Source organism: Hyalella azteca, unplaced genomic scaffold (assembly GCF_000764305.2).
Source record: "Hyalella azteca isolate HAZT.00-mixed unplaced genomic scaffold, Hazt_2.0.2 contig12305, whole genome shotgun sequence".
Lineage (NCBI taxonomy): Eukaryota > Metazoa > Arthropoda > Malacostraca > Amphipoda > Hyalellidae > Hyalella > Hyalella azteca.
The window spans coordinates 24,481-38,656 of NW_025942265.1; the positions used below are offsets into that span (position 1 = coordinate 24,481).

General features: G+C 40.6%; 1 protein-coding gene across 1 annotated transcript; it reads right to left on the minus strand.

Annotated features, from left to right (window-relative positions):
* Positions 1 to 1,320: 1,320 nt before the first annotated feature.
* On the minus strand, positions 1,321 to 4,274 carry LOC108668028. Its single transcript, XM_018155153.2, has 4 exons — positions 4,185 to 4,274; positions 3,391 to 3,570; positions 2,053 to 2,217; positions 1,321 to 1,494 (listed from the first exon to the last, which is right to left on the minus strand). Exons 1-4 carry the CDS (start codon positions 4,272 to 4,274, stop codon positions 1,321 to 1,323), a joined length of 609 nt encoding a protein of 202 aa, XP_018010642.2.
* Positions 4,275 to 14,176: the final 9,902 nt, after the last annotated feature.

Genomic DNA, 14,176 nt, shown 5'->3' on the forward strand with positions numbered 1-14,176 from the left:
TTTATGTGTCTGATGATTATTGCGATCTAATTCGTTTTACATTACATAAGTATAATAATTCATGACTACGGGGCTTATAAGTGAGTTGTTTTAACCTGGCAATCTAGGTAACATTTATACCAAATTGTTGACAGACAAACGCAGCTTACGTGCAAGGCGGTGCAGGTGAGACAAGGAAATTAGCGCCGATATTTTAGCACCGGCTCGCTTGAAACTAGTGCAAATAAATAAAGCTCAAGGTAACTACATTTGGTACTTTTTCTTGATTTATTTAGTAATTTTTAGTTGGATGATTAAAAAAATAGATGCTAAAAAAACACCACAAAAACATGAATTAGGCTTCAGTCATGCTGTTAAGCTATCAAAACGTCATTCTTTAATGAAGCTTAACTCCAATATTGGTATTAATATTTTGTGTTTTCAAAAGTATAATAACTACATACATAGCAGGCCAGTTCTATTACATACGGATATAAAAATACAGAGTTGAACAAATCGACTTTGGGCGTTTTAATGTTTCAAAAGAATTAACGAGGATGTAAACATGAGTAACACTTTAACAAAACGAAGCTTTATTATGGTTTGTTTCAAGCTAATATCATTATTCCTCTTACCAGAAAATATAATAAGGTTCAATTTTAACAGAGTTGTATGGATGGTGGAATCAAATGATCAAAAGATATTTGTATCTTCTTATTCCCTCAACATCAAAGAATTTATTTCAGTGTCTGTTTCATAAGAATCATTTTATAGATTTCCATTGGAAATAAAGTGAATGATAAAGAACTTTTCACCGTAAATGCAAAAACTTATTCAAATATCCGCTTGATTGATAGGAGTTTCGTTGACTGAAGAACCTCCGATTCTGATATCCGTCTTATTTAAATTCTAAACAAGATTTTCGAAGTAATTCAGTAAATTTGTGTGAAATTATGAGAAGTCTATTGTTCAACGGGTTCTAAGTTCCCAACTGGAAAGGGCTAAAAAATTGTTCCTATGGAGTAGCATACGTCTACTGTGTTCCCAGTTGTGCATCTAAATGCTGATCGTAAATATTACATGCCGGGTGACGTACAGTATATTTGTCAGAAAAAATCTTCCTACACAGTGAGTAAGACTTAATTTATCCAATCATGCGTGGAATAACTAACACTCTCAACAATCATGTGAAGAGAAAATAACACTTCATCCAAATGTCCAACTCATGTCTGCAATGCACAAGAAAAAGGCCATCTTACAGCAAGCGGAACAAAATTGATTTCTAAAAGCCAATCGCGCACTGAGAAAAGAAGACTCCTCGCGTGCATAAATAACTGGATTTTAATTTTCGTTAAGCTGATTATTCCTGGCCACGTATATGTAAACAATGAAGACAGCGACGAAGGCGAGGTAGAGGGCGACGAAGAGCAGCGCGAAGAAGCTGTTCACCCGGCGCGAAAGCGGGCGTCTGGTGGTCTTTTTTCCTGGAAGATTCATGGGCCACGCTCTTATTTTCTGTAACAAGGTAAATGGAAATTCGTGATTATGTTATCTACGTAACTACTATTGATTGAGTATTACACTCAGTAAGTCAATGAAAATAAAAAAAAGTGCAGGAGAAAATACAGCGAATTTCGTCTAAATACGATATTCTGGCTGGCCATAGAGTGCTCTTATAGTCTATATCGACGAATAAAAGAACAATTCGCCTGCTATGACGCAGTTTTTAGATCACTACATCCAATTCATGACGATGCACGAAGTCCGCCCTCAAGAACAGACTAGAGGAAGCTATGCAGGAGCATATGTTCAGTCTTAAAATGCCTAGCGGCAATAAATCCAGCAGCTATCTCAATCAATCGTCAGTTATGGAAAGATCGGGTTCCAAAGGCCGGATCCCTGGTGAATTAAATCACGAAAATTACAAAAATCGGCAACAGGCCATGGGCCTATTTCTTCAGTGCCGACACTTCTACTTTATTCTATTCTAGTCTTTTCTCTTCTTAATATATCGACGTGTGATCATTTATTTATTCCATCAGGATTTTTATAGAATTTGTTATTATTTTTCACCTCGAACATAACTTCGCTTCGCTCGTCCGTGTCCCGCAGTTCGACCGCGTGGATTTTGTCAAGCGCGAGCAGCGAGAAGAAGACAACCGCGAGCATCAGCACGTGGACGAACATCCATACGTCGATTATCTTGGGGTCGGCAGACACTGGCAGCGTCGAGCTGATCTGTGGGCAGAGTGATTGGCCGGTCATAGTACAAACAAAGTAGGTGTATGATATCTGTGCTGCCTATCGAGAATATGCTGCCTGCATTATACCTATGCGGCCGCGCGCTTATTGCAATCGCATTGCCGCAGCAATTGGCGCCGCGTGTTGGTGCTGATTCGACCTTCTGCTTGGCTGTGTCTCGACTACAGCAGAAGAGAGTGGCACCGGCGCCATTGCTCTCTGTTTCGGTATGCCTCCCCACAGCCGGTGTTCTAAGGTGCGTTGGTGCCTGCCTGTACCATTTACCGGCTAGCTCAGGTGAGCCTGCAGCTGGGCAGTGAAATATTCGAGGCCAAGATTGCCGTACCGGATGCTGGCCTCACAGTGCTACTGCCACACACGTGGACAAGTGTACCTGAAGCTCCATGATGGCACTGCTCGTCGGTACTGCGGAAATGACTAAACAAACTGATAGCAATAAGTAATTAATAATAAATATTTGAATAAACGTTAAAAAATTAAATATTTGATTTAGCCCTAATTGATACTGCAGATATATTAAGGGCGTAACTTTTTTTCGTCTTTCATCGGTATTATTGGCCCAAACATTAACATTGCTTGGATGACTGAATCGATCTGACATGTATGAAAGTCCGGCCAGCTACACACACCTAGAAGTAAAAACATTTTATTTCAATAATAAATCCTTGACGGTTTTTACATAAGCTGGCAAGTTACGGCGGCAATGATATTCATACCATATGCAAATGAAAGAAACGGGTTGCAATCAATTAATACAAAATGTAACAGCAAGATACGTAAGTGAAGACTGGGACAATTACTGTTAAACGACGTAATTGATATCAAACAATCAAGATAACTTTTATATAATATCTGCTGATTGGAAAGCGCCGCCATGACGAAGAGGTATGATACACGATTGTCCATGACGGAGTTAAACTACGTTGCTTTGATCATCTGATAAAGTGAAATACATGAGTGAAGAGCGCCGCCATGACGAAGAGGCATGATACACGATTGTTCACGTCGGAGTTAACCTATGTCGCTCTGATCATCAGATAAAGCGAAATACCTGAGTGAAGAGCGCCGCCATGACGATGAGGCATGATACACGATTGTTCACGTCGGAGTTAACCTATGTCGCTCTGATCATCAGATAAAGCGAAATACCTGAGTGAAGAGCGCCGCCATGACGATGAGGCATGAGATGCTGACGGTGAGACGAGAGGGGAGGTCGTCCAGAGGAACGGCGAAGACGCTGAGGCCGATGAGCTGCAAGACGAAGCACGGCAGGAACGTCACGAGGACGTGGCTGCCGAAGCGACGTGCAACGCGAAGCTGGAACAACATCTGCTCGGAAGATGCAACTGGAATAACAGATGTTCGGAAGATGCAACTGGAATAACATCTGCTCGGAAGATGCAACTGGAACAACATCTGCTCGGAAGATGCAACTGGAATAACATCTGCTCGGAAGATGCAACTGGAATAACAGATGCTCGGAAGATGCAACTGGAATAACAGATGCTCGGAAGATGCAACAGGAATAACAGCTGCTCGGAAGATGCAACTGGAGTAACAGCTGCTCGGAAGAAGCAACTGGAATAACGTCTGTTCGGAACAAGCAACTGGAATAACAGCTGCTTGGTACAAACAGCTAGAAAAACATTTGCTCGAAACAAGCAGCAGAAATAACATCTGATCAAAGCGAAAATTGCCACGTGATCAAGTCCGACAAACCTGCAACTGATTGGAAACGTCTGGAGTAATAGTAATTGTCAATTCTCACTTGAATGATGTCCTGCTTAAATATCTGCTGAACATTAGAAAAAATTAAAAGTAAAAAACAAAATTAAGAAAATCTCTAAAGCACAACCGACTTCTATTTAGTATCATTGTCAGCGAGTGTAATTTTTCTTCTTTCATATATGACTGTTTATATCCATCATTCGAGCATTACTGACCGGGTTCCCTTCCTCCTGCAGCAACATCCTCCTAAAGTGGATGAAGGTGAAGAGTTGAAGTGATCCGCCGGAGTTACCATCGTGATCCATCCACTCGGTGTTCCACTGAGCGTCTGGTTTGACTTTCCCCACCAGCATCATGGTCATGTTGCATGTCTGCAAATATTAAAACGGAGACGATGCAGCACCTCAACTTGCAACATACATCGCTACCTGACCGGCCCATAGACTCTCAATATTTTAGCGCAATATGGCAGCACAATGCATTGACGGTGTCAATAGAACGCTCAATATCTTAGCGCCATTTCGACTTTATTGTTGCCTGATTTATGGCCTTTCGAGTAATTCACTCACGTCTTATAAAGACAAAACCTTTTTCTGCAAGAAATAGAAGAAATTTATTTGCTCCCCTAGTTGGGCAGGAGTCGTTTTCAAAAAATTGTTGGCAACCAAAATATGCAACAAGAAGACTGATTGAGAGATGCCTGTGATACCGAGGAGTTTAAGAAAAAGACGTAAAACACGTCCTATATAACAGACAAATATCATATGTTAATGAAAATCATGCATATATCAAGTAACACTAGCGGTACTCGAGGATCTTTTAGGTGGTACACGAACCCTAACGAGGTCATTAGAATAAATTTTTAGACTACGTACGTACTTTTATTTTGCTTTTTATTTTACAATTATATTAGTTGCTTAATCTGACGACCACTCAGCTAGTTAGAGTGGCCCAACGATTAATTCAAACATTATGCTTATTTGAAGAGCTAATTATCGGAGCATTCAATAAAAAATACGTTGTGAATGACACACATTATCGTCTAACATGTATAGCAGTACTGCTACGTGCCGGGGACGAGGTTGCACACAATGACTGTACGGAACATTCAAGTGGTGAACGAGCTCCGGTACATATAGAAACCCTGCACTACAAGTCTTAGACATAAATTAAAATTGCATTGAATGGACGTGCATTATGGCAGGGGTGCGTTGGTACGAGAGGGTGCATAACAATGACAAGACCTGCGTGTCAAAAGGGTATATGTAGAGGTCGAAGTCGCAGGTCAAGGTTACGATCTGCGATTTCTTGTGCTCAATTACGACATCGTCTCCGCTCAGCTCAAGCACTGTAAAAAAAATTAAATTCAGATCCTAAATTAACTATAAGTGAATAAATAATTTAAAGGCGCAATTTTTTTTTTGCAAATCCATGAAAATTTCAAAAATCATTTACATAATTATTCAACAAAATATTTTAGCCCAACCTTCCTGCGCGTCGAACAGCACGGCCTTGCCTGCCTCTTGAGCGATGATGTACATGTCCTGGGGCTCCTTGTCCATCGAGAGCGCCAGCGTATCCGCGTTGACCACTCCTGAGAGCACAATGTTGGGCTGCCAGTAGAACGCGGCGTCAGAACGTGGCACCAGCGTCTTCACATCTTTATGAATGTTGTGGAAACACACGCGATGATCCTTCCATTTGGCGATGGCTTGCAGCTCAATCTGAACAGTTCCGTCGTCCATGTTCAACCCCAATATCCGCAGAAGGTCGACCCTTAAGTCTACAAGGAGTTTCTGATCACCGGATAACTCGCGATCATAATAATACGGCCGTTTTTGTGTGTAGTTGCACAGTTTTTCGTCGCTGAAATCTTCGCAATCGATCTCGAAATTGCATGTTTTCTCTAGCTCGATGCAATGACCGGAGGAGCAAGTAAATTGACTAGAGTTACAAACTGAGAAAGTTAAAGAACTTCGATCAGATGACCCAACTCCATCCGGTTCTTTCCATTCCAAGCGCCCAATAAGTTCATCGACAGATATGTTCGGTACTTCGAACAATATATTCTGATGCAGTGCTGTTATGATATAGGCTTTGCGATATTCTTCGGAGTATTCAATCTGATAATCCATTTTAGAATACCAAGTACTTTTCCTCTCAACCAGATTAAACGAAGTTCGGAGTCCATTTCGAATGAGGTTGAATTGAGTGTCGCGAGGTACAGAACAGATGCTCCTAAGAAGAATTTGACAGTTTGCCAGATTCAACCAAACATTTGATGGTGTGACACTCAGAGACAAGCAGCTTTCATTGTTTGACATTATCCAGTAGTTTGCCAAACTCTCCACGAAAAAGTGGCGAAAGTATGAAGTAATATATGCCATGCTGACTTTAGTCGGGTCTAGAAGATTTCCGCCAAATTTTTCACATGTTTTCACAGCAGTATGTTGATCCTGAGTAATTTTCAGTTGCATCCAGATGTGGCTTGACTCGTGCGTGTGCAGTTCTATAAGGCTAATTTTGGAAACCTGAGTCCCGAAAGGCTGATTATGGCTTCGACCCTGATCACCAAAGCTTGGAACATCGCTAGTTTCGTCTTCCAAAATAATCATGGTCTTGAAAAAGTTACATTTGTCGGCGAACTCATGGATTTCAAAAGCATGAGTATCATTTAATAAGATTGGATACAGCCTCACGTCAGCCATCTTGCCGAAAATTGGGGTGCCGACAAACGAGTTCATTCCGAGTTCGATAGATCCATTTTCTGAGGTCAGAATTTCAGTACCGTTATGGAAACAAGTCGAATCCGATTTCGCCAGGTTACCATCAATGTATAGCTTCACGTCAGCGCCCATTGTGAGACAGAATTGCGTCCACCGACGTAACTTTATCTCGTGTTCAAAGTTTCGAGAACATACGTGAGTTTGAATGTAAATGTGTGAAGCGAATCCTGTGAGCAGAGGTACCCAAACATTACGAAGGATTGTCTTGAACAACCAATTAAGTTGCTCTAAAGCTCACTCACGATGGCTCAAAAATTTCCAAAGCGTTCAAATTCAATTCAAATTTACGTGTTACGTGCTAGAGAGCAGTAAGTCCCTACTTCACATTCCAGTTAGTGTTCCTCTCCGTGATAGGATACACGACGCAGAAGATTCAGTAACGTATGTAGTTAAGTGATTAAAGCAAGGGTCATAGGTCCAAAGCCACTGCTTAAGTCACTCTCGTCTACATGGATGCTTGGCTCTACCTCCGCCTTTTAACCCAACATACACCCGAACAAACTTAATGGGACTTAACCTCATTGGCTGCAGCAAGATGGGGCAACTGAGATGGTGGGGCCAGTCATTGGCTGCAGGAAGTTGGAGAGTCGGGGCTAGTGTGGAGTAAGGGCCATTTAGATGTTGTACAATGCACATCCATAAAAACGAGACTGGCTACATTTGTGGCTGTAGACTTACGGCGCTATGGCGCGGTTTGGAACTGGCTTGACTTCCGATGTTTCTAGCGTGGTTTACGTCTTCGTAGCGCGGTGGCTAGGTGTTGCTAAGCATGTTTAGGCTGAACGTTGGCCAGAGAGCCAGTTAAATTTGTGCTCAATGGCTGCTCCCCAAATTGACTCTATCGTGCAGTGATTTAAAAATTCAAATTTATTTACTTTTTCATTCTACTTCAAAACATAATTATGTCTCATTTCAAGAATTGGGTCAAGAAATTACTTCTTGGTTACATACCTCCAAGCAGAACGAAGTAGTACCCAAACGTGGAGCTATCACTTGGTGCACTGATGACCATGAAGTCGTTGGTGTATCTCAGATACGTCAGATACACCCAAAGACATACGGATGCCTCAGACAACGGTGAGCCAAAGTTCATATGTTCAGGACTTTTGTAGATCATGTACTTCTCATTTCTCTCGACCTCATCGTGACGATTTTCTATGTCAATTTTCTCGAGTGTGGTCTCGGACATGAATTCGACCATCATGACCTCCGAAGTAACTGAAAATATACGATAAGCTTGAGCAATTGATAGCTCGAGTTAGTCAATTAATGGGATCATATATTACAAATAGTGAGAGTTCGTATGAAGCAATGAACCGTTAATCTTGGTATGAAATTTTATTCAAATGTGGAAATAACACTGCAAAACGGGGGAAGGAAGATTGGATCGAAAATTTAAATTTTATTTGCAAACCTTCATATGTAAATTTCATCTTAAAGACAGTAAGTACATTTCTATAAATTCCGAAACACAAATCAAATGTGAGCTCAATGTTAATGTGTGTTCTCATGGGTCCTATAACAATTAATTTAGATTGAAAATCAGCAACAGCATTCGAGTTAGTCATATTCTCAAAATGCAAGACTTCTAGTTGTTGGTATGTATAGATTTTCTAAAACATCGCTAATTTTAATTTCCTTGTAATTTTATAACTTTAGATCGAGGGAATTAGATGTGTGGATTTTAAATGACCTTTTTTAATTAACATACTTACGGCATGAACAGAGGCTCCTGCTATATTTAGTTTTAAAATTATTTACGGGATTCCTGATGGCACAATTTGTAATGAATGAATTCTTAACGAACTGAATCTCAAACATTATCCATCCCGAAAAGTTTTGGGTTCAGTTGCTAGCATTTGGAAATATGTTTAAAAACAAGACAGATGTATTACGAACGCCATGGATACGAACGTAGTACAATGTGACTAAACACACGGACAACAAGTAAGCTCTGCTAAGTACAATGAATCTCGATTGGGAACTTAGATTAAATATACCCGTGTTAAATTGTACAAACAAATAATAAACACGTTATTATAATTTCAAACATACATATATGACACAGTTTTAGTAAATAAGAAACAAATTGAATGACATGAACAATTAATGCCTTATTTAATGAATAATGTGCCTCACCAGGACTACAAGCCGATACAGAAGGATCGTTCGCACTTCCTACGGATGATGACGAGGTGGAGACAAGGGAGTTAGTCGAGCTCCCCGTAGCTGAATAAAGGGCTGTAGCATCAGATGAAAATGCTGTAGCATCAGATGAAAATGTTGTAGCAGCTGTAGCATCAGATGAAAATGCTGTAGCAGCTATAGCATCAAATGAAAATGCTGGAGCAGCTGTGGCATCAGATGAAAATGCTGTAGCATCAGATGAAAATGTTGTAGCAGCTGTAGCATCAGATGAAAATGTTGTAGCAGCTATAGCATCAAATGAAAATGCTGGAGCAGCTGTGGCATCAGATGAAACTCCTGTATCAGCTGTGGCATCAGATGAAAATGCTGTAGCAGCTGTGGCATCAGATGAAACTCCTGTAGCAGCTGTGGCATCAGATGAAAATGCTGTAGCAGCTGTGGCATCAGATGAAACTCCTGTAGCAGCTGTAGCATTAGGAGCAATACTTGTAGTTGCAGCTGCAGGCTCATAGGTGGTTGCATTATTAGCGTCGTGTGCAGTCTCTATGGTTGACCGTGTTGCCGGAGACGGGATGGCAATAGTAGCGGACTGCATCGCTCCAACAGTTGTTTGAGTTACAGGTAATGGAGCTGCTTGTGCATCACACATTGGATACACAAGCACTTGCATCAGCAATAAAAGCTTCAGCAGGTGCATTGCGTTGCACCTGTAATAGAGAGCGACCGCTCCTGAAATAATAATAAATTAGTCTGAAAAGAATACCATTTTTATTTCAGAATAAATTCATGCATTTCCCAAAAATTTGTATTTTGTAAGTAGACATGTTCTAAGAAATATACAATTTTGGAACGAATACGAAAAAATATTCTGAAGTAATCTGAATATTGCACAAGCGAAAGTATAGATTCTATTAGCTAATACGCTACTATTCTAAATTAACTGTAGAAAATTGGATTTCTCATAGTGGTTGCATGAGACACAGATATTCCGATTACTGACTCAAAGATTTCGATAAGTAATTAGATTACGTTGAAAAAGTCCATTTGTAAACCTCTGTATATTTCAAGTTTGTTTTTTTAAGGCAAAACTTTCAACTTATATTCGATAATGTCTCATAATAACATCATAACACATGACATAAATAAACAAATATGTATATTAAGCACAATGCATTCCAATATTTTCAATCCAGTTAAAGGCTCGTGCAGTGCAGCCTTTCTCTCCGACAGGGCAACGCTGCATGACAGCCTGAAACCGTATGAGGCGGTATCCAACAGATTTCTCTGCTTTATTAACGCTCTTTTTGTGATCAATTCAATTGGAAAACGAGTGGGAGGGATAAAAAATTAAAGCTAACACTCCTGCTTGACTACCACGACAAAGGTGCACGAAGCTCCTCTCAACAAGTCTTCGTTAATTAGTACATAACTATTTCAGTCTAGTCGATAACGGATGGAAATTGCGTCTTTATGGTGAGTGTATTTGAGCAAATTATTAAGATAGACGTGACGTTGGTTACTTCGGTTGCAGTAACCAAATTTTATCCACATGAGGCAAAAAAACATGCATGCTACACATAACGTTTAGCATAATCAGTGTTCCTTACATTCACTTTAACCAAGCATTTGCGGAATCGACCTCTCTGTTCGTTGTTCTGGGGCATTATTTATTATGGGCACACAGTACGAAAACTGGCTCTCAATCAATGAAAAATACTGTGCGCCGGACACGCACGAGCAAATTGAAGCGACAAGGTTGTTTCATCGATCCCCTATTCCCAGGTTAAGGTTGTTTCATCGATCCCTTATTCCCAGGTTAAAGTTGTTTCATGGATCCCTTATTCCCAGTGTAAGGTTGTTTCATCGATCCCTTATTCCCAGGTTAAGGTTGTTTCATCGATCCCTTATTCCCAGGTTAAGGTTGCTTCATTGATTCCTTTTTCTAAGGTTAAGGTTGCTTCATCGATCCCTTATTCCCAGGCTAAGAATGCTTCATCGATCTGTTATTCCAAGGTTAAGGTTGTGTCATCGATCTTTTTATTCCAAGGTTAAGGATGCTTCATCGATCCCTTATTCTAAGGTTAAGGTTGCTTCATTGATCCCTTATTCCCAGGTCAGGGTTGCTTCATCGATTCATATTATACGTTTAAGGTTGCTTCATCGATCCCTTAGTCTAAGGTTAAGGTTGCTTCATCGATCTCTTATCCCAAGGTTAAGGTTGCTTCATCGATCTCTTATCCCAAGGTTAAGGTTGCTTCATCGATATCTTATTACAAGGTTAAGATTGCTTCATCGATCCCTTATTCTAAGTTTAAGGTTGCTTCATCGATCCCTTATTCTAAAGTTAAGTTTGCTTCATCGATCTCTTATTCCAAGGTTAAGGTTGCTTCATCGATCTTTTATTCCAAGGTGAAGGTTGCTTCATCGATCTCTTATTCCAAGGTTAAGGTTGCTTCATCGATCCCTTATTCCAAGGTAAAGGTTGCTTCATCGATCTCTTGTTCCAAGGTTAAGATTGCCACATCGATCTTTTATTCCAAGGTAAAGGTTGCTTCATCGATCCCATATTCCAAGGCGAAGGCTGCTTCATCGATCTCTTGTTCCAAGGTTAAGATTGCTTCATCGATCTTTTATTCCAAGATTAAGGTTGCTTCATCGATCCCTTATTCCAAGGTTAAGGTTGCTTCATCGATCTCTTATTCCAAGTTTAAGGTTGCTTCATCAATACCTCATTCCCAGGTGACGTTTGTTTCATCGATCCCTTATTCAAAGGTAAAGATTTCTTCGTCGTTCCATCTTGTCCATGTTGAAGTTGCTTCATCGATCCATTCACCTCAGGTTAAGATTGCGTCGTCGATCCCGTTTTCCCTGGTTGAGATTGCTTGATCAATCCCTTTTTACCAGGTTAAGATTGTTTCCCCGGTCCCTTTTTCCAGCCATTATGGTCACGCATTGATGACGCATCTCTCATCGACCACCCAGCTCTAAGCATCATTCTGACGCATTCATGACGTAAAGTTGGGAGTGCCATCTGATTTGACATCTAAATATTCAATTTGAAGTTTCGTTCGCGACTTGGTTTTCTTTGTCACGCTCAGCTTCAAGGTCGCCATTTTAATGAGGCGAAGTGGTGAATTGTCGGAACCTAAAGAAATTTTAAGAATTCTCTAGAAACAAAGAAAGCAAATAACTGTAGCAAATGCGAATTACAAGTTTGGGTGCCCATTTGTCAGATAACAAAAGGAACAATTAAACTCAACAAGCTGTAAATCAAAAGTGACTTACATCAAAGAAATAATCAAACTCGTACATAAAATAGAGAAACAGTTTAATCATTCTTGAATTTAGTCTTACTTGGGGATAATATGTTGGTTCTACTATGAAAGATGGTCAACTCAATAAATTGTGTGCGATTTTAGAAGTTCTGCTTCACCCCTCTCACATTTGCGGGAAAACGACAGCCTACGTCGCCTCTTTCCCCACGCACCCTTTCTTTTTGTTTTCCGTCTTACGCCTCCGCGACTCCTCTAGTCGGGATGCATGCCAGAGGCCAGCATTGCCTAAGACCAGCATATCATTCATCCTCCTTTCCGTGCGTAAGCCTGCTAAAAGGCAGAGTGGACTAAGGGATTATATTTTAAAAGCCAAAGGTACAAATCCCCTTCATGGAAATTAACCAGCGAGCTAATGAGAAGTAAGCCAGCAATACAATCGCTCTACGCCGTATTTAAAACCGCCCAACAGCTCTATCCCATGCTGTCTAACCTCCTCACGATTTTCGGTAAGCAACTCCCTACGCCATACCGCTGTTGATACACAGCCAGCACTCCGCTGTTGATACACAGCCAGCAAAACAGCTGCGTCCGTTCGTCGCAGCTGTTTTCCCCCAGCATAACTCTACCTCCACGCTTACCAGTCTCCCCGCTTTTTTTCACCGACTACCGGACGGCTTTTCTTAGTTTCTGCTCACTTGACTGTATTACACTATGAAAAGAGGATCTATACGAGTTGTAACCTAACCTAACCTAATTCGGATAAGCATCAAAGGTCTGCGAGAAAAGCCTCCAGGCCTCTTTCACACAGGGCAGTAGATACTGCGCACGTCAAAAATGCCGCGGCAGTATTTACCGCGCAATCTTTCACACGAGGCGCTTTTTACTGCTGGGATCTATCAGTCTTGCAGTGCTTTATGCTTCATCAGTCCACCTCTATGTTTATGTAACAATATTTCTATATGGAAATATATCTCTATGTGAGAATAATGTAAATACATCTTTATGGAAATACCTATATATTTCATGGAAAATATATCTTTTATGAAATATATCTCTATCACTTTAAGGAAATATATATTTATCAATGTATATCTTTATGTTTATGTAACAATATTTTATACGCGTGCGATTAACGACCAGAGAATTCGTTAATCGCACGCGTATAAATCAACTAATTCTGCCATCCGAAACTAATTTTTGTAACAATATTTATGTACCGATATTTATGTAACAATATCAGTCTTTAATCTATCAGTCTTGTAGTGCTGTTTATTATGCACCTAAAATACGGCCCCACTGAGTAAGGTGATGACACATTACCGTTTGGTACACTTCACATTTGCGGCAATGCAGTGTGGTCAGCGGACCACACTGCATGTGGATAACATGCAATGTGCAGTGGACCACTAGAATAACAGCATGTGTAAGAAGTGATGGCATGGGTTATAAAGCATTGGAGAACAACGTATTGACCGTTAACTATGTGGAGTAGCAGCTTGTGTGCTGAAGCAGCGTTGGTTTAAAGTTCGTGTGGTGAGATAGGTCAATTGACTACAGCTGCTTAGGTGCCAGGATGACAATATCTATTGCATTTACATGGTTGATGTTGGCTCCAGGGCTGATTTGAGCGTTAATTTGCTGGTCTACGGCTGCGCACCCCTCTAGTTCACCGAAACACTGCCGTCAATTATATTCCATGACAATAAATCTTTTATTCCAAGCCTCTCAAGCTATACTATTTATTAAACGTATCAATTGCAATGTATGGATATTTCCAAGTTGTATGGATGTAAATGGCGACGAATCTAAATTTCAGCATCTGTGTTTTCCGTGTCAGCGGAAAGAGTTAGCAGACGAGCAACATAACGTTTAGCGCGCTGGAAGGGTCGCCTCATGGTTGAAATATCTACTAGTTCAACCATGGGTCGCCTGCCGAAGACCACCACTGCCCTGGATGTAATGGACCATTATGATTCCTGCCTTCCGGAACGTAGCCTT